Source organism: Gorilla gorilla, chromosome 10, assembly GCF_029281585.2.
Source record: "Gorilla gorilla gorilla isolate KB3781 chromosome 10, NHGRI_mGorGor1-v2.1_pri, whole genome shotgun sequence".
Taxonomy (NCBI): Eukaryota; Metazoa; Chordata; class Mammalia; order Primates; family Hominidae; genus Gorilla; species Gorilla gorilla.
Genome location: NC_073234.2, coordinates 134,385,438 through 134,404,809, shown reverse-complemented (window position 1 = coordinate 134,404,809; position 19,372 = coordinate 134,385,438). Strand labels below are relative to the sequence as shown.

The 19,372-nt window shown below is 45.2% G+C and overlaps 1 protein-coding gene across 1 annotated transcript in view; it reads right to left on the bottom strand.

Annotated features, from left to right (window-relative positions):
• Positions 1–18,628, bottom strand: part of SRRM4 (serine/arginine repetitive matrix 4) — a 181,449-nt gene extending 162,821 nt beyond the window's left edge. The window contains exon 1 of the mRNA XM_019038900.4: positions 17,944–18,628. Coding sequence (XP_018894445.2) covers positions 17,944–18,074 — 131 coding nt within the window. The 5' untranslated portion in view covers positions 18,075–18,628. The remainder of the gene's footprint in view (positions 1–17,943) is intronic.
• Between the last annotated feature and the right edge of the window lie 744 nt (positions 18,629–19,372).

Below are 19,372 nucleotides of genomic sequence, written 5' to 3'. Positions count from 1 at the left end.
ATGTGTCAAAGGATGTGAACAAAACATAGTACTTCTTCTACTTAGTGCCTAGTATTAGAGCACCACTCTAAGGCACAAATATACATAAAGTGTTTGGGAAATTTAAAACACCGTATATATGCAAAGTATTAACAAGTTAATTAGTTGATTGACACAGAGGTAGCATAGGATAGAGGTTAAGACTATGGGCTCTGGAATCAGATGGGACCGGGTTTGATAAAGTTTTGACCTCTCTGAGCTTCAATTTCCTCAGCTGCAAAATAGCTATAAGAATATTCCCTGTCTTACAGGGCATTATAAGGCTTTAATAAGTTACAGTATACGAAATGCTTAGTGTAATGCCTAACATGCACTGTTGTTACTGTTGTTATTTTAAATAACTCTGTTAGTTTTAGTTGTTTCATCTATGAAATGGAAAAAAATAATTCTTCCAATCTCACAGTGATTTCATAATTTGAGACGCTTTAAAATGCAATATGTCAATGCTGCAGATAAGATAAATCACCCTCAAACTTAACACAGGTGGGACACAGCTGGGAAAAGATGCACGGAATAAGATTGGGCTCCCTGAGGCCGCCCCTCCCTGCTGCCTTCCCCTCCTGCCATGACATTCAGGTGCCCCTGGCAAGGCAAAGCTGGCGTTGTCCCGACTCTGAGTTCCAGAGCCCTAGCAGCAGATCCGGCTCCTGCAGCCTCCCAGCACACTGCTGGCAGAACATATGGCCAGAAATAGCTCCCCAGGTGCAGGACTCTCCCTCCTGGACTTGCCTGATGGTACCATGAAATGTGCCTGCATAGCCTGGTATCCTAGGAATCAGCAGTGTGGGGGCTGGGTCCTTGGATCCCTAACATCCTTCCAGATAGGATAAAGAATACCTTTGCCCTGTCTTCACCAAGATTGTCTTCATTTTGTCTTCCTGATCCCACCCAGTAGCCAACTCCTCTATCACTCTTGGATTATACAAATATTTATTGTGTACTTAGTCATGCCCAGCCTTAAACTCGACACTTTGCCATTATATGCATAACAAAATCTCTTTACACCCTGAACCACTGTCTTGCGCAGTGCCTGTTCACAGTTCTACATAAATATGAATTGGGCATCACCTGTGTCCAGAGCCCTATGCTAGTCACTGGGAATAGAGAGATAAATAAGACAAAGCCCTCTGGCCAAATATATACATTCAAACACCAATTAACAGGTTCTGGGATTGTTTCTCTATTGACATTTCTACTGATCAACCTAATTGTTTATGTATTTCACAGTAATTATCATAGCTGGTTAGCCATGGACCAGCTTCTTTAGCCTTGGGCAAGTAACTTCACCTTTCTGACATTCTGTTTTCTCCTTTGCAAAATGTGTTAGGAGAGGGAATCCAGTGATAACATTAAATGAAATAGTGAATGTGATGAGCACGGCACCAACAGCGTAGTAAATGTTCAATAGTTAGCACTTGATCTGATTCTTCCAAAAGCTGTAGCATCCCCTTCCAGGTGGGGGAAAGATAAATACATAGTATGCATGCTACAACCTCTGTTTCCTGCAAGGATGACAGACATTACTAATTGATCCAAGCACTCTTTTCTACTGATCTCAGATATAGCCCTAGAGTCCATCTCAATACAGTGCTCCAGACCACCACTACCAATTGGTTAGAGATGTTGACACTCTCTGTGATTTTTTTTTTTTTTTTTTTTTTGCCATATTGCTCTTATCCACTCAGTTGCACAGTTCTGAAGCTTGGCTGGCACTCTAAGAAATATCTCTTTCCTTTCTGAACACTTTTCTTGGGTGTTGAATGTAGCCTCCTCAGAGACCAAGCTACATGACCCTTTGACCCAGATGTATGCAAATAGTGTCCATTAAATATAGATCCTGATTGATGTGCCTCTGACCAGCAAACTTGGCTCCCATTCTACTGACTTGCTGAACAATCTTGGGCAAGTCAATTTTCCTTAGGGAACAATTTTGATACATATTTTTTCCACACAGGTAGTGTGTCAGTAGGATGTGGTAGTTAAAAACTTGACAATTAGTGCCTTACAAGCTTGAGTTTGAATCCTGGATCCACTTCCTAGCTGTGTCACCTTGAAGAAGGCACATAGTGTCCCCATACTTCAGCTTCGTCCTCTGTAAACTGGAGATAATGACAGTATCCACCTCAAAAGCTTAAGCAGCTTAAAGGAGATGTTGCGTGTGCAATGGGACAATATTTTGAGATATTGATCTATGTGGATTTTTTCCCTCTCTCTATATTTTCCCCTGTTCTTTTTTACCATTTAAGCAGGCCATGGGTTCTACTCTTATTGCCTCAGGGAGACATGTGTCAAGCTGAAAACAGAAAGAATATGAGAGTGTTTTCGTGTTTGCTTTTTGGAAAAGTCAAAGCCCTTAAGGAAAAGGATTTATGGATTCAGAAAAGAATCATGAAGAAACACAAAGGAAGAAAGATTTCTCCAGAACAGAAAGAGATTGCCTCCAGGCTGGGGAGAAGGGAGAGAGAGAGAGAGATCCCTAAGACCAGAAAGGTGCCACATGGCAAGGATGATGGACGCGTCCACAGTAACGTGTGTGGACTGATGGCCAATAGAAAGAGCTCTGCCAAGTTGGGCAGCCCTGGGTAAATACAACAACCTCACTGGGCTTGTGTTCTCCTTTACATTACAAGGCTCTTTTCAATCACTCCACAAGTGAGTATAAGGAAGTGGAAATCCCTACCAAATTTGGTGCTTAGAGAATGTTTACCCCACTCCTCCCAACACCTTCCTCATTACTAGCGACTCAGTTCATGCCCCTCTGGGGTGCCATCTTTGAGTTGAGCTGTGGTCAAGAGCATGTATGGTTAACTAATATCTCTTGTTTCCTTGTCTTGAAGGGTTTTTCTTCTTCATGGATAACCTTCTTGCTGAGAAGACACTTCCTGGCTGGTTGATTCTTCTGAGCGATTGCCCAGTGCAGACTGGGACCATCGCTACTCCACCCCTGCCTCATTCAGCCCCATGAGGTTCACCTCATCTCTGTGCAGAGCCTTCCTCCTCTATCTGAACCCAGTCTTGGAATGGACTTCCACTGAAGTAATCACCTAGAAACTCAGAAGCAGGAAAACAGTTGGACCTCACAAGTGACATTTTTTGCTCCATACCTTGACTCTGGGAAAAGTTTTATGAAAGAGAAAACTGTGGAAGCAAGCATGCCTGGGCTAACTCTGGCCCTTACCAAGTGATAACCTTGACCAAGTTGCTTAGACTCTCTGAGTCTCACATCTACCATCCATAAAATGGAGACAATGATACCTGTTACACAGAGTTGGGGTGAGGATTCAGTGAAATCTGTCTATAAATTGCCTAACACAGAGCTTAGTTTAGGAATCGAAGTAATTACACAGCATTTGTATTAACTTGCGTGACCTTGGGCAAGTCACTTTACCTGCCTTGGCCTTAATTTTCTTTTTGATACTATTAACTCCTGCCCTGCTTTCTAGTCACTAGTTATTCATAAACATGTCTCCCATACTAAAATGTAAGCAACTTGAGAATAGAGAAAATTTTATTTTTTTGTTTTTTGCATACGTGAAATCTTTTTGCACAAGTGAAAAAGGGTCATAGCATTTGTTGTGATCCTTTGTTTCTGATATAAATGAATATGCATGATTATTTAAATATGCACAGCAAAAGACCTCAGAGAAGAAAAACAAACCCAAGATGCCTGTGATTCTTTGGACCCACAATGTTTTATAGGTGTTTTGGAGAGAACTAGGACTGGAAGATCAGGTTTAACTTTATTCCTGTGTGGTCTTGAAAAAAATAATTTGAGCTGGTAGTTAGTTCCCACTGTCAGTTGAATGAAATAAATAAATCTCACTTTACCATAAATGTGGGGAAATGGTGAAGAAAGGCACAAATTAGATGCTGCATAAATGTTGGTTAGATGCAGAGGCGGATGGATGGGTAGATGGACAGGTAGATCAATGGGAAAAGAAAAAAGAAAATAGTTGTAGAATGGATGAATAGAGAAACTGCTGGAAAATAGATGGATGGGTGAATGAAATAATAAATGCATCAATTGTTGCTTGACTGACAGGTGGATAAAGGGTGGACGGATGGATGAATAGGTGGTGGTGGATAAATAAATGGATGCAGGAATAGATGATGAGTAAATGCATGATAAACGGATGGGTGGATGGGTAGATGCATGAATCAAGTTCTCAGCAAGCATAAAGTATTGTGCATCTGAAGAATAACCATGATTGCATAATGGCTGCACCTAACTGGGTCAGCTTGGGGTAAGCATTGCAATTAGAAGTCCCAAATTTCTCACTCAACAAAGACTTATTCTCCTTGTCTGTTTCTCATTCCTAGGGAAACTGGTTTCCGGAAAGCATTCTACATTAATGTAGCATCAAACTGGCAAGTCCCAAAATAGAACTATGGGGCAGTGCAGGTGGACAGATATCCTGAGCCACATTCTCTCTGATGCACCACTGTGGCACTGGGATGGAGCAGAATGGAGCCACATATTGGAAGATGTAAACAGCTTGTCAAGAACTTCCTAGTTTCCATATGGTGCTCCTAAGTTTTCTCATCTTTCCTTATCTCAGGAGATTGGCAGAACAGGTGTTCCCAATAAGAGTTAGTGAGAGTTAGCAGCACAGGATTCAAATTCTGGCTCTGACATTACCTAGCTGTGTAAGTTAGACAAATCACTTACCTCTCTGATCCTTAATTTTCTCATCTACAAAATGGAAATTGTCACAGTATCTACCTCAAAAAGCAGTTAAGCATATTAAGTGACATATTGCAGATAAAGCACTTTTCTCAGTGCTGGTTGTATAGTAAGTAGTCAGAAACTATTATTAGTAACTATTATTAAACCTTTTGACATATGAAGAAGTTTTAAAATTGACATTTATGAAGTCACTGAGGCAGAGAAGTGAACTCTAGGGGTAAGGAGACCTGGATTCCCATTCACTGTATGACTTTGGGTAAATGCCTTTCCCTCTCTGAGGCTTACTTTCTCCATCTGCATAATAGAGAATGGAACCCATGAACTGTGAGGTTTAGCATTCTTGATCAGGGGTATAATCCCAGTGTCTTTTCTCACTCCACCACCACCATCAAACTGACTCGCTTTTGAACATAAGCCGAATGGCCAAAGGCAACCATTGCAAATACTCAGTCATACCAGGAATCAGCAACCACTCGAGTTAAGGATTTTTGGCCCCATATTACAGATGAGGGCACTGAGGCTCAGGGTAGTGAAGGGATTTGCTGAAGGTCACACAGCTACTAGGTGGTGGAGTAGAATTCAAGCCCAAGCACATTAACTGCAAAGCTAGAACTCTTCTAACTATACAATACCCCTTCCTTGGCATGCGTCAGAACTGACATTTGCTTGGTGACTGGGAGTTGATGCTTTCCTTAGGTTGGAGGATTGGAGGGGTGGGAATGCAGAGCACACTATTTTCCAGTGAGAGGAAAGGCAAAAGGCTTTTAAGAACTAGAGTAGGGGTAGTAAACATCAGGGTGGCTGAAATGGCATCTTGCCCAAGTTGCAAGCCGGGAGTCTCTGTGGTGGAAGCCTCAGCCTGAGCTTCTCTGGAAAACATTAAAAGCATCTAGGAGCACTTAGACCGTAGCCTCTAGCTCCTGAATTCAAACCACTACGTGGGGACAGTTTGAGAGTTGGCTTGTTAATAGGACATAAATGCTATAGAGCCAAGGTGGAACAGCCAGTGTTCTGGGGTGTGGATAGGAGTGGTGAGTGGAAAGCAATCATTTTTATTTTTTATTTATTTTTACCAATTTTTTTAGAGTTGGGGTCTTGCTATGTTGCCCAGGCTGGAATGCAGTAGCTATTCACAGGCACGATCCCACTACTGATCAGCATGGGAGTTTAGATCTGTTCTGCTTCTGACCTAGGCCGGTTTACCCTCCCTTAGGCAACCTGGTGGTTCCCAGCTCCTGGGAGGTCGCCATATTGATGCTCAACTTAGTGCAGACAACCCATTGGCATAGCGCACTTCAACCCAGAACTCCTGGGCTTAAGGGATGGATCCTCCTGCATCAACCTCTCGAGTAGCTGGGGCTGCAGGCATGTGTTATAGCACCCAGCAGAAAGCAATCATGTTAGTTTTTCTCTTTCCAAAAGCCCACAAGTGCCCTACAATGAACCCATTGTCAATGGCATTGATTGCTTGTGAGACTTTAGGCAAGTGACTTGACTACTCTGTGCCAGATTCCTTCTGTAAAATGAAGAGTTAGGGAGGGTTGGGCTACAGCAATCTTGAGGCCACCCCTACTTCTTCTGGTTGTCAAGGTGTCTTTTCTTTGGGAGCCATGTATAACCAGGACCCACCATGGAAAGAAGGTTTCATGACCCACATGCACTCTTCCCACTGCAGTTTGGGGCCTGTTCCCCTTCAGTCTGGTCCCTGCTATAATGGGGTACATGGTGTTTCTTCCTAAGGCTACTGATATCTGGGTTCCCCTTTCAATTTTGGGGGCCCACTCCAATCCCTCCATGCCCCCAAGGCCATTAAGAGGAATGTCATTCTAAGAGACTCTCCATGCAGGAAAAAGATACAGTATATACAGAGCAGTTGAAGAAGGCATGATGCTGGCACACTCTGTGGGTGAACAGAATGAGAGGAATTGAATGGGAATGCTTAGGCAGTGCAGCCTGGGTCAGTGATTAAAGGCGGTCACACCATTCCCACCCTTGCCTGGTGATCCCTGCTCAGTGAACAACCTCTTTGGGGTCAGAAATCTTTCCCCACAGTGGCATGAGGGCATTAAACTTGGAGTCAAGAGATCTGGAGCTTATTCCAGGTCTTTATAAGACCTCGAGCCTCAGTTTCTTCATCTTTAAAATGGATATAACACTGGTACTTACTGTAGTGAGGATCAAACAAGATCAATAGTAACAGTTTAACAGTGACGATAATAATGATATATCATTATTTCATGATGTGACTTTAGGAAAATCATTTCACATCTCTTAGCTTCATTAGTCCGTTTGTAAAATGTGAATACATTGATTTTTCTGTCTTCTTCCCCCAAGGAATTCTGAGCAGTGTGGTGTCTTGGGACTGGGTGCCAAGCAGCCCATATTTTAGCTACAGTTTTGGCACTAATTTTCTGATGCAATATGGAATGCCCTGTGCTCTTTCTGTGCCTCAGTCTCCCCATCTATCAAATGAAGAGGCTATATTTGAGTTCTGAAGGTCCCCCGGCTGCCCTCTCATCCTGACAGTAGACTAAGTGCCCCAGTGAGGCAATGAGGATTTATAAAGAACAGACCATTGAAAGATGCTATAATGATGATGGCCTCTCGTTCCTGCAGCAAACAACCATCCATATGATAAATCCTGCACCACTGCTCAGATACCTGCCCCTTCCGGATGTGGGTTGGGTCCCAGAATCACCTGCCACCTGGCTGTGGACAGGAGGCTGGGGCAAAACACTGGCCAAACAAAAGCCTTTATCAGCTGGAAGTTCTGAAATCTGATTCCAGAAACACCCAGAGCTGCTCACCTGCTCTGCTAGGCACAGGCTGGGTGCAGATGGACATCTTGTCAGGATCCCCAGACGAGTGGGTGGGCAGCAGGTGCCACAGGAGACCCTGAGGGGGCGGGATGTCATGTCTCACAGCGTGGGTGGGGTCACCAGAGAGAACTGGTGTCTGCTCACCTGGTTGCAGCAGAGAAGTTCAAACAAGAGCCCTGACGTTGGGCAAACATCACTTCTCTGAACCCAGAGCTCACCTGCAGGCTACAGACCTTAGGCAAATCTCTCTCTTTTTGCAGGCTTCAGTGTCTCTTTCTGCTAAAAGAGGAGCTGAATTAGATCAATGGACCCCAAAGTTTCTTTTATCTCATATCTCTCTCAGTGAGAAATGCTGAGAACAAAACCCCAATATACGTGTATTTATTTACAAATTACACATGCTCACTATGGTTCCAATATGTTAAGCACGTTATCAACCCTATCCCTCAGCCCTCCACGTGTAAAATGAGATCGGGTGATCCCTAAGGTCCTGTTAGCTCTATCTAATACTACACCTCTGTAGGTCTCTGAGTTTTCTCATCTGTACAGTGTGCTTATGGTTGTATTGTCCTCATTAACAATTTATTCAACAAATATTTAAAGATGACCAACCTTGAGCCACTGTACTAGGTGCTGGGATACCGCAAAGAATGAGACAGGCATAGTCCCCATCCCCAGTGGTTCAAATAATTCTCCTATGAATCAGAGGAAATAACATTACTGGTTTTGAATATTGGCAATTCCATATGGTTCAGACTATTAGGTGTGAAAGTGATTCGATGAGGGGAAAGTGCTATAGTTCATGCATTCTACCAACATGTGTTTGGTCCCTGCTGTGTATCTGGGGAAAGAGGTTCGTTCAACAAGGAGCTCATAGTCACAGTCCCTCTCCTCATGAGGCCTCAACCGTTAGGAGAGGTGTGCTTTAGCCAATGATCGCCCAAATCCATATACAATTACAAATGTGTTGAAAACAGTGATAAGAAAATAATGTCTGTAATGAGGGGTATGACTTAGTCTGCAGCATTCTGGAAGGATCCCCGAGGAAACAGCACTTCCTCTGAGCTCTGGAAAGTGGAGTAGGTATAAATCAGGCATCAGGGGAGAGGAAGAGCTTTCCTAGCAGCATGTGCAAAGGCTCCATGGCAGGAAGGAGCCTGGAAAATGTGAGTAACTAAAAGGAATAAGATGCAACTAAACAGAGGAAGTGAGAGGTGGCGTTTTAGAAATGGTCTCAGGGAGGTGGGCAGGAAGGTAGACCATGAAGAGGCTAGAGGCCATGGCAGGGAGCTGGCTCTGTATACTTAAAAAAGCATGGGGCCAGGCATGGTGGCTCACACCTGTAATCCCAGTACTTTGGAAGGCTGAGGAGGGTGGATCACCTGAGGTCAGGAGTTCGAGACCAGCCTGGCCAAAATGGTGAAACCCTGTCTCTACTAAAAAAATACAAAAATTAGCTGGGTGCGGGGTGGGTACTTGGGAGGCTGAGGCAGGAGAATTCCTTGAGCCTGGGAGGCAGAGGTTGCAGTGAGCTGAGTTCGCACCACTGCACTCCAGCCTGGGTGACAGAGCGAGACTCCGTCTCAAAACAAAAACAAACCAAAAAAACACAAACAAGAGAAAGTGATAGAGGGCTTTAGATGGAGGGAGATAGGGCTTACATGGTCTGATGTGCTTTTCAAAGAGGTTCTTTTGGGTCTATGTGGATAATGGATAAGAGGGGCAAGGAGAGAGGAAAGCAGTATTGCTGCAAGTGGTATGAGATGGGATTATAACAATGGCAATTACTAAACTGATTGAACATAAAACAAGATGAGCAAAACAAAACAAAAACACCCCCAACCTTAAAACCCAAACGAGAATGACAGGAAGTCCAGCCAGCAGAGAAGAATATACTAGCAATCAGACAGACCTGAATTTATCTCCTGCTTTCATCACTTACACACCGTGTGATCGTGGGCACACTGAATTAAGATGACGTAGAGACAAAGCCGAACCAAATAGGACAATGCGGAACCCTGAAACAGTCATTAAGCAATTCACGTCTACGTGTGTCTGTTAAAAACAAATAGTAAGATCCTCCGGACACAAAGGTTTCTCATCTAGAGACTCCCCTGGTTGCTGGATTCCCAGGGCTTACCTCCCCTCTGTGATACCATTTTTTCCTCCTCTGCAAAGTGTCTTATCCTATAAACATGTTGGTTAAGAGCTCTGGGTTCTCATTCCAATTCTGACTCTTACCAGCCATGTGTCTGTGAGCAGATCATTTCTATTCTCAGAGCCTCTGTTTTCTCATCTGTAAAATAGGGTTTTGAAGACACCTCTCTTCTGGAATTATTATAAGTACAGAACTGGATAAGAAATGAAATGTGTTCGGCACAGGGCAAGGCACATAGTAACACAAGGCTCTTAGCACACACATTCCCACCACAAGTGAGCGCGCACACACACCATGAAGATGCACGCTTCAGGCCCAAATGGCACCTCTCTTTCTGCAGAAGTGGCAACTGTCTTCTAAATTCCTGCTCAGTTGCCTAAGCTTAAATTTTAATGAAGCCAGAGAACAGTGATCTGTTGGTGTTTGTACTCAGCAAAGCTGTCCGACAGCGGCATCTAAGCTCTGGGAATCCAGCAACCAGAGGATTCTCCGGATGAGAAATATTTGCGTCCAGAGGATCTTAATATTTGTTTTGAACAGACACATGTAGACATGAATTACTTAATGACTGTTTTAGGGTTCGGCATTGTTCCTGTATTTGGTTTGGCTTTGTCTCTATGACATCTTAATTCAGTGTTCTATTTCACAGAGCTCCGCACACAGGCTGTAGCATATGGGAGCTCCCTCAGCAAAATTTCAAATGGAGTGGAGGGCTGGAAGGTGTGGGGGTACAGGTGCCGGGAGAGATACACAGAGGGAGAGAGAGAGAAAGGGCAGACTGTAGCTTCAAGAGTGGGCAGTGGAGGGGGCTACTGGGTTCAAGGGATAGTCTAGGTTTGCATGCATGAATATGAGAGACCAAACCCTTGCACTGTGGGAACAAAATCTATCACTGCTATTTGGAAGTCTAAACAGCATCTTTAAAGTTTCCTGATGTGATTGTTCACAATCAAAGGGACTGTAAATTGCATGCTTGTCCATAACACATGGAGGGACCCAGCCAATCTTCTGATATTGCTGTTCAAAGTCATCACTGGCTGCATCAGAGTCAGGAAAGAGGAGTCAACAGAAGCAGATCAGATCTGGAACTCTGCCTGAGAAGGCAAGAACCCCCCTGGGACCACCTCCTGCCCCCAGCCTAGGACCTAGGAATTTCCTGAACTGGCTTACAAGGCCCCACTTGATCTGTTTTCTGCCTGCATCCTGGGAATCATCTTCTGTCACTCTCCCATTCACTCATTCTGCTCTAGCCACACTGACCTCCTTGCTATTTCTCAAATACACCAAGCATCCTTCTACCTCAGGGCCTTTGCACTTGCTGTTCCCTCTGCCTCAAACACTTTTCTCTCACTTATCCTCACAGCTCACCTCTCCCTTCACTCAGGGATCATGCTGTCCAACAAAGCAGCTCATTCCCTCACCCTGTATTCCTTTCCTTGGCTTTATTGTTCTTTACAGAATGCATTACCACCAGCTCTCATTTATTTATCTGGTTCTTCATCCATTGTCTTTCTCCTCCACGGGAACAGGGAGTTCCTGTGTTCATTCACTGTTATGTTGAGTAGTGGTTCAATAAAAATGTTGAATGACTGAATAAATGAATGAAAGTACAACTTAATTTTTTTTAGCCGACGTGCAGCTTCTTCCACTTTGTGTATTCATTCCCCTGTGATTAATTTTATCTTCCACATTTGCAGGCTCGCTATAATCCCCCCATCACTGGTGGTTGTTCATGGAATGCAGACTAGATTTCCTGTTAGCTAGAGCTGGTCCATGAAGGACAAGAAGCCTAATAGCCCACGCCAGAGACTGCATCCTTGAGCTGGAAAATGTATATTATATGAGCAGCTCCCTTCCACGGCTCCCCTCCACTAGCGTTGACTATTCCCCCACAGTTAATGTTCCCCTCAGAGAATTTAGCCTGCTTTTTCTCCTAGGAAAAGAAATGGTCTTTGACACCCTGCTGGGGGCAAAGGTCTGATTTTCTCTGATCATTCCTTGTATTTGTAGATAACGTTGATGAAATAGAAGAATCATCCCCATTTTGCAGATCAGATAACTAAAAATAACTGTGTGACTATAAGCAAGGGACTCCATGCTTCATTAAGGGTCTCTCCCTTCGCTGTTTTTTTTTTTACATTCCTCTGTCTCTATTTCTCCCTACATTATCGTGCTTAAGACAATAATATGTTTTACAGTTTCAAATAGCTAGAAGAAAAATACTGAATGTTTCTAATAAAAGAAATTATAAATGTTTAAGATGATGGATATTTTAATTACACTGGTCTGATCACTGTACATTATATGTATCACAACACCACTATGTACCCCCCAAATATGTACAGTTATTATGTGAAAACAAATTTTAAAAATTAAAAAGACTGTCTCCCTTATGAAATATGTACTTACGTTGTGTCTACCTTTGCTACTAAACTCTGAGGCCCTCACAAGAGGACATTCAACTTTTTTCTCCCCAATGGGCCTGGCAAATAGTAATGAAAAAACCTATCATTTATTATTAATAGCAAGAGCCAACACTGATGGAGCTCTGACTGGGTGCCAAGTAGCACTTTCCATAAATTAGCTCATCCAGTCCTCACAGCAGCTCTTGGAGGGAGCTGCTATTATTAGCCCCATTTTATGGATGAGAAAACTGAGATTGAGAAGGTCAAGCTGCTTGCCAAGTCTCATAGCCCGTAAGCATTTGCAACCAATAAAATAAAACACTTCCTTTGATTAGCGTGCCCTTGAGGTCCATCAAATGTTTTAAACAGCTCTACAGATCTCCAGTGGCTCTTTAGGGAGCACCAAAGCCACATTTAAAAGTGAATACAGAGCATTGGAGCTGCTCAGGAGTCCAGTCCACAGAACCCAAGCATCACTACTGAACAAGCGCAGCCCAGGTAGTAAGGGGCTTTAGCATCCCCTCTCTCTGCATCTTGTTGGGTAGCCCCTGGCATAGTACACAAGAGCATCTGCTTCATGGAGATCTGGGTTTGTACCAGGCACAGTGCCATGCTCTTTATATAAATTATCTCATTCACTCCTCACTACAACCCCAACAGAGGAGTATTTCACAGATGGGGAGGCTGAGGCACAAAGAGGTGAAGTGACTAACGGGTCCTGCAGCTTGCACATAGCAAAGAAAGATTTGAGCCTGGATAGATCTGACTTCAGAGCTCAAACTCTTCATCATTCTACTTCCTCCACCTCAGAAATATTCTCTCACACTTCAGCGAAAGTCTTAGGAACAAGCAATTAAAGAGCTCTAGTTTTGCTAAGCCCCTGTGAATTCTTCCACTTCACAGGAAGGTAAATCCAGCCACTCTGAAAAATAAAAAATAAAAAAAAAGAGATTTTTTTTTAATGTATTGCGCTTCTGCAGCATGCCTGAAGTGTTCATGGAGAAGAAGGCATGTGACCCAGGCTTCTTTCCCTATTAAAGGAGTTAGGGTTTTAGGGATGTTCCCTTTTTTTGGTGGCCTGGAGCAGTGGTGGAGGTAATGGAGACTTACAGGCCTAGGAAGCACATCCAAGTGGCATTTAGTCCAACCTCCTGCCCCCATACTGGCTAACATGTCTACTTGCCCAGACAGACAGATGTCTCTATCTAGGGAACCTCATTCTGACACCAGGGAGAGTCAAGTCTATTTGCAGTGTGTGTGTCTTTCAAGTTGCATTGATCAGAAGCCTCAGCATCTCAGAACTGGAGGTGGGGTGGGGAGACAGCTAATCTGTTGCTGGGTTTGAACCATGCACATTCATCTAATTAATGCATCCAACATTCACTGAACATCTACCACATCCTGGTTCTCTAAGATAGCACGTTTGCCAGGTGAACACAGCAGAATGTCAGAAATGACCCCCTGCAACCAACCCCTGTATCCCATTCAACAAATTTCGCCTTTCAAAAGGAGAAAGGTTTGACCCACACAATAATGCTCCCTTCCTAGAGAAAAACGCTCATTCACCGCCAGGGCAAGCATTTTCTGTGACCCTCAGCGCATTGGCTCTTAACCACAGGCTGCTGCCAGAAAATCGCCTCTCAACAGCCCCTCACCCGGCTCCTGATGATCAAGTCAGCACAAACTGCTAACTGATCTCTTGGCACCGAGGGGAGTCTTGAATTAAATGGTTCAAAGGCATTTTTTTTTCTGCCTTACAATTTCCCTTTATGCAGTAAAATCTCTAATAGTTTGGAATTTATGGCCTTTTGGACAGGGCCTGGGCTGAAGTCTACTTCTGGTCTATTCTGCGTAGAAAGGATTTTTGAAGAAAATTAATAGCTTGCTAAAAGAATTGTAAGGAAAATGTGTATTCTACTTAAGGGGATATCTTTTCTAGCCCTTTACTAACACTCATGCATCCATAAACAATTGATATGCAAATTTCAAATGATTTTTACATGTTCATTAAGCCTTTAGCTGCTACTATTGGTCGATATGGTGATATGAAATCATACTGTGGCTTGATCTAGCCTTAAGCACTAGGTTTTCACCGAGCTGAAACTTCTTAGGTACAAACTTTTCTAGGCTAAGCAATTAAAAAAGAGAATTAAGTTAATGCCAGGCAAAATGACTACCCTTCTTGGGTGGGGATAAAAGGGAGGTGGCTCTCTACACTTTAGAGATTCACATATCTTATTGATTCATGCTGGTTCCCTTCCGGCTGGTAGATAAAGTTTGACAAGGACCACTGTACATTCTGGTTTGCCTGGGATGATCTCTGTTAGATCTTCCATCCTAGAATAATTACTAACGACACCTTCTTTCATTCTTAAAGACATTTTGATATAAACTATAAATCACATAGTCACTGTAGATTTGATGAAACCGTGGGATTAAAATTGTGATTTTTCAAGAAGTTTGAGCTTTCTTTAGACTGACAGTACCTGGTCTTCTCTATACAAACCAACAGAATGCTCCATGGAAATGTTATACCAATCAATTCTGAATCCAGATAATTATTTATTATCCCCAACCCCCTAACTGAAACAGTCAGATCAGAAAGCAGCTAGCCTCTTCTCAGAGACGAGGATTATGGAACCACTCTCTACCCTGCCTCATGTGTGTTAACTTCATCTGAATGTAGTTGTCCATCAGGAGTTGAAATCCCAATAAAAATGGTCAGCATTACTTGGGGGAGAAATGGGTAGGCATGGAGAACACAATGATGAGGAGTTGTTGCTTTCCTTTTGGCCACTATAAGCTTTGTTCCAGAGTCAATGTCTACTAAACAACACCATGCACCACACACAGGGGTAGAGCTTTACCTAACTCAATCCTTACAACCTGTTGTCTGAGGGGTTACTGTTATTATTTCTATTTTCAAGCTCAGCGTGGTAAAACTATTTGTTCAGGATACACAGCTAGTAAATGATAGAACCAGGACAGGAATCCAGGTTGTCTCATGCTCAAGTCTGAGCTCTTAACCACTATGATGTACTGCTTCCCACTCTGCTATACTGTTCTGACATTTGAGGCAGACGTCTGGTTGCAATTTGATACATTATAAAGCTATTGCCTCATCAAGTATGCCCCACAGAGGGGGAGAGGAGAAAGAGAGACTAAGCAGGGGGTTGCTTAGATTGCAGTTGCATGATGTATGCATATTGCTATGAAATCAATGAATTGAATATATGTTTCTATCCTGGTACTAAATTACCTTGAGAGATAGACTTAAAATATCCTGAGGAAGTTTATTCAGAGGGGTGGCCTTCATCTATAAACAAATATTAAGTGTGACACCAACAGGACTGACTAGTGGTTCCTCCACCCACTCCCTGCCATCCCCCTGCAGACTGCTACATGTGCTGGTCTGCCGACTGTGATCTGGGCTTGACTCATGGAACTAAACGACATTTCTGATGAGACCAAGTCCCCAGATTGCCTCTAGAGGAAGCCACCCAAACCCAGCTGATATTGTGCCAATGCCTCTGTCTTCTTTCCTCTTGAGAACTCAGCTTTGGAAACATGGTACTTTCACCCTTAAGTAAGTGTAGAATGTTGAAAAGGAAGTGGAAATTGAATGTCACTGGATGTGGCTGGCTTGGGTGAGAATGGGGATGATTCAGGTTTTATCCAGTCTGTTAAAAGACAACTCCAATCCAACCTTTCCTGAGGACTTGGAAACAAATGTTCCCTTCTCACTCTCTACCCCAAACCAGGAGTAACAGTTATAAAACTGGAATCTGTTCTACAGAGAGGCCACGCCTATTACAGAAGTATTACACAGGATTCTCCTAGCGTGACATAAATCCAGGGCTTATGGTTCAGGCTTTCACCTCAGGGGTGGTTTCTAGGGCAAAGGAGACCCATGACATTAAAAGGCACCAAGAGTGAAATGATACTGGTTGCAGAGGGGGAGTGGAGTATTATAAAAGTCTCAGAAGGATTACATTAGAATTAGCAAAAAGCTGCAGAAAGGATGAGGGTTGAAAGACCTTGTGGGCCATTCATGTGATTGCAAATATGACCAAGAAAAGGGCAGGACAGTAACAGACAGACAGACAAAAGTGGAAAGTACCAAGCAAGGCAGATAATAGGTGTGATTTCCTGAATCAAAACACCACCAAGAATCCGCTTTCCTCTCCCTGCACCCCTAAAATAGATGGAAGACTCCGGACTAAATGCCATACTTCTAGTTTCCTGTGAAATTTCCTCTAGTTCCTTCTACAAGGGCATTTTCTTTGGCCAGTGCAGCACCTGATTAGCCAACAGTAGGTACGTTCCAAAGGTGGAATAGATAGCAGAAACCCAGGAAGATAAAAACCACTGACGTCAAAAATCTATACAGAGAACCTCCTTCAGAGCAGAGAAGCATCAGCCTTTAATGGCATTTAGTATTATTGTTCCCCTTCTCCAGCCTGTGTCAGTGGGTGGGTGGGTGTCCCCTCCTTCCCGTCTGCAAACACTGGCTGGTGCTGCTTCAGCTTGAAGCCTGCTACACCCTACTGGCCTGTTGTGATGCTTGTCCACCCATTCCTAAATGGGACACCTATTTCTCTAAAGACCTGTATGATCCTCAATAAGACAGTGAAGAGGAAAACTTCTCCAATCTGGCTTTGATTCTTCAGACATAATTTCCCATACGTCTTCCACCTCACACTCACTGGAAAGTTCAGAATCAGTTGTGCCAGAACAGACGTTCAGTCTGTCCTAAGCACTTTTGCAGACATGTTTTCAATCTGCTCCCTAATGCAGACTGCCAGGATTAATAAATCCTCCAAGTGGTCCCCCTGGTCCACTTCTTTCTTTTCTCCTACTAAACCACTCATCCAACACCAGCAAAAGATGAGTTTTCATACTACCTTGATTTTCCCTGACAGAGGGCACAGCCTTCTTCCCTTCATTCTTAACCTCCTCTAAATTGAATGATTTATGAAAAGAATTGGATTTTTCTCTGCCTTGGAATGCTTCCATTTTCCCCCAATCTCCTCTCCCTCTCACCCCACCTCCTGTTCCCCTGTTTCTTTCATTTCTTCCCTTATTCTTCCTTCCATCAGCACCATGTCTACCACCATCCAAGGATCTGTTCTCATCCCTGAGTTCAAAGCAATCAGATTCTTTTTGAAAAAAACAAAAAACAAAATAAAACTCTTCCAAGATCATCTTCACGATCTTGGAAGGCTCCTCCCTGACTCCTGAGCTCAGAGTCTTGGTTTTGGATGCTGGAGAGGAGAGAATTCAGCAGCAGCGGCAGCAGCCGCCAGAAAGGCGTGGAGGAGGGTGCTGTTTTGGGTGTATTTGAGGGAACAGCATATGGGCTTTTGTCAAAAATGTTCAAAGCTCGCTAGTTTCCGAGCTGAGGATGGAAATGTGTGCTATCTCTGAACGCTGCTTGAGCTGGCTCAATTCTCCTTTTCTGGTACAACACCCCCCAAACATCTCAAATCCACCATTCCTTGGCCCACCTGCCCTCTGGACTCTGTGACACCAAGAAAAGTTTTTCAGTCAAGTCGTACCCCACCTGCACCGCCCACCCTCAGGTAGCAAAACCTCTGGAATAAGAGCTACGGGGGTCCAATAAGCGTTGCTTTCCCCAAAGAATTCCTGTCCCTTCTCACCATCTTCCACCTCACACAAGCAATGAGTTCCCATGTTTCAGCGGGAGCCGCCGAGTAGTGACGGGAAAAGACAGGCGCCCTGGCCCGGCTGCCTGCATCCATCCCTCCGGGCTCTGGGGCACAGGCCAGAAAGGCGGACCTTCAGGATCCCCCCTTCTAAGAAGGAGATCATTACCTTGGCAGCGGCTTGCGGGCCGTGATACTGGCGACAATGATGCTCTCGGGACGGGGGGTGGCTACCGCTTTGAAGGTTCCTCGCCAGAACTTCTCAAAAAGCTGCTTCTCGCCTTGCTGAACGCTCGCCATCGCCAACCCAAAGGGGCCGGGGCGTCCGGGGCGCTGTCCAAAGTGCTGAAACGTGGATTCCAAACGGGGGCGACACCCAGCTCCGGGCTCTGTCCGGGTGAAACCCAGAGAGGGGTGGGGTGGGAGAGATCGGAGTTCAGGGCGGGGGATGGGACGCCCCAGCCCGGGCAGGCAGCAGAGAAAGGAGGCTCGTCCGCCGTGCTTTCTTCGCCCTTCTGGGTCGGCTCCAGGCTGCGCTCTGAGCTGGCTGAGCCTCTGCGCCCCAAGAAGGGAAGGGAGGGCTGGCTTTCTGGGCAGCACCAGGAGAGAAGAGGCGACGGGGTCGGATGTGTGTGCGTGCGCGTGTGAGCTCCGGCGCGCCCGGGTTTTGTCTCTCGCACAATGTGACGTTGGAAGAGGAGGCTGGTCGCGCGAGCTGCACTTTCCTCCCCCCTCTCCGTCTCTCCTCCTCCCCACCAACCCCCTCCTCCTCAGGCTCAGCCTCCTGCCGCCATCTGCATAACAAAAGCCCGCAGGTCTTGGGAGGAGAAAGGGCGGGGCGTGCGCCTGTCACCAGGGCCCCGCGGCGACCGAGTAGCAGCGCTGATCCCTCTGAGAAACCATCCTGGCACCCCAATCTGCGCCAGGCAGGAGATCCTGCTTCCCAGGCCCCTCTCCTCTCCCATCATCGCTGGCCTTCCTCAGCCCTTTCCTGGGTGCCCCCTTGGGGCCAGGCCACCTTTCTTTCCAGCCCCTTCGCAAGTCTTGTAGCTGATCTTCTGCGGGGGGGCGGGGGGGGGAGGGGGGGGTTGGGGGGTCGCGTAAAAAACTTAATCTATCCACCCCAGCCGGCCTCCCCCAGACCCTCACTTTTGGGAGACACGGCCTAGGCCGGTACAGAGGGTCCCCTGCGTTCCTCTTTGCGCCGGGGTTTAGCGAGGTCTCCACCACCCAGAAAGTGCCATTTGATCGACAATCCCTCACCAATTCGGCTTCTCGCCATCTGCCGAGCAGGGCCCCCGCCCGCCAAGGGGCGCAGCGTTACATCTGTGCATGCGGAGCTGTCAAGGGTATCTCTTTTGTGTCTCACAGCCGGCCTGCCCAGCGTCCCCGCCGCCAACCCCGTCCAGAGGAAAGAGTTCCCATCTCACCCCACCCCACCCCCATCCACTCCTGGGGAATCCGCCTGCAGCCACTTTTCCTAATGCCGCTAGTCTCGGGAAAGGAGTACGTTTTGGAAAAGAAAGCGCTTAGTGGGAGGGTTGGAGAGGAAAATCTCGAGGATTAGCAGGGGGATAGTTACTTTTCGGTCTCTCCTC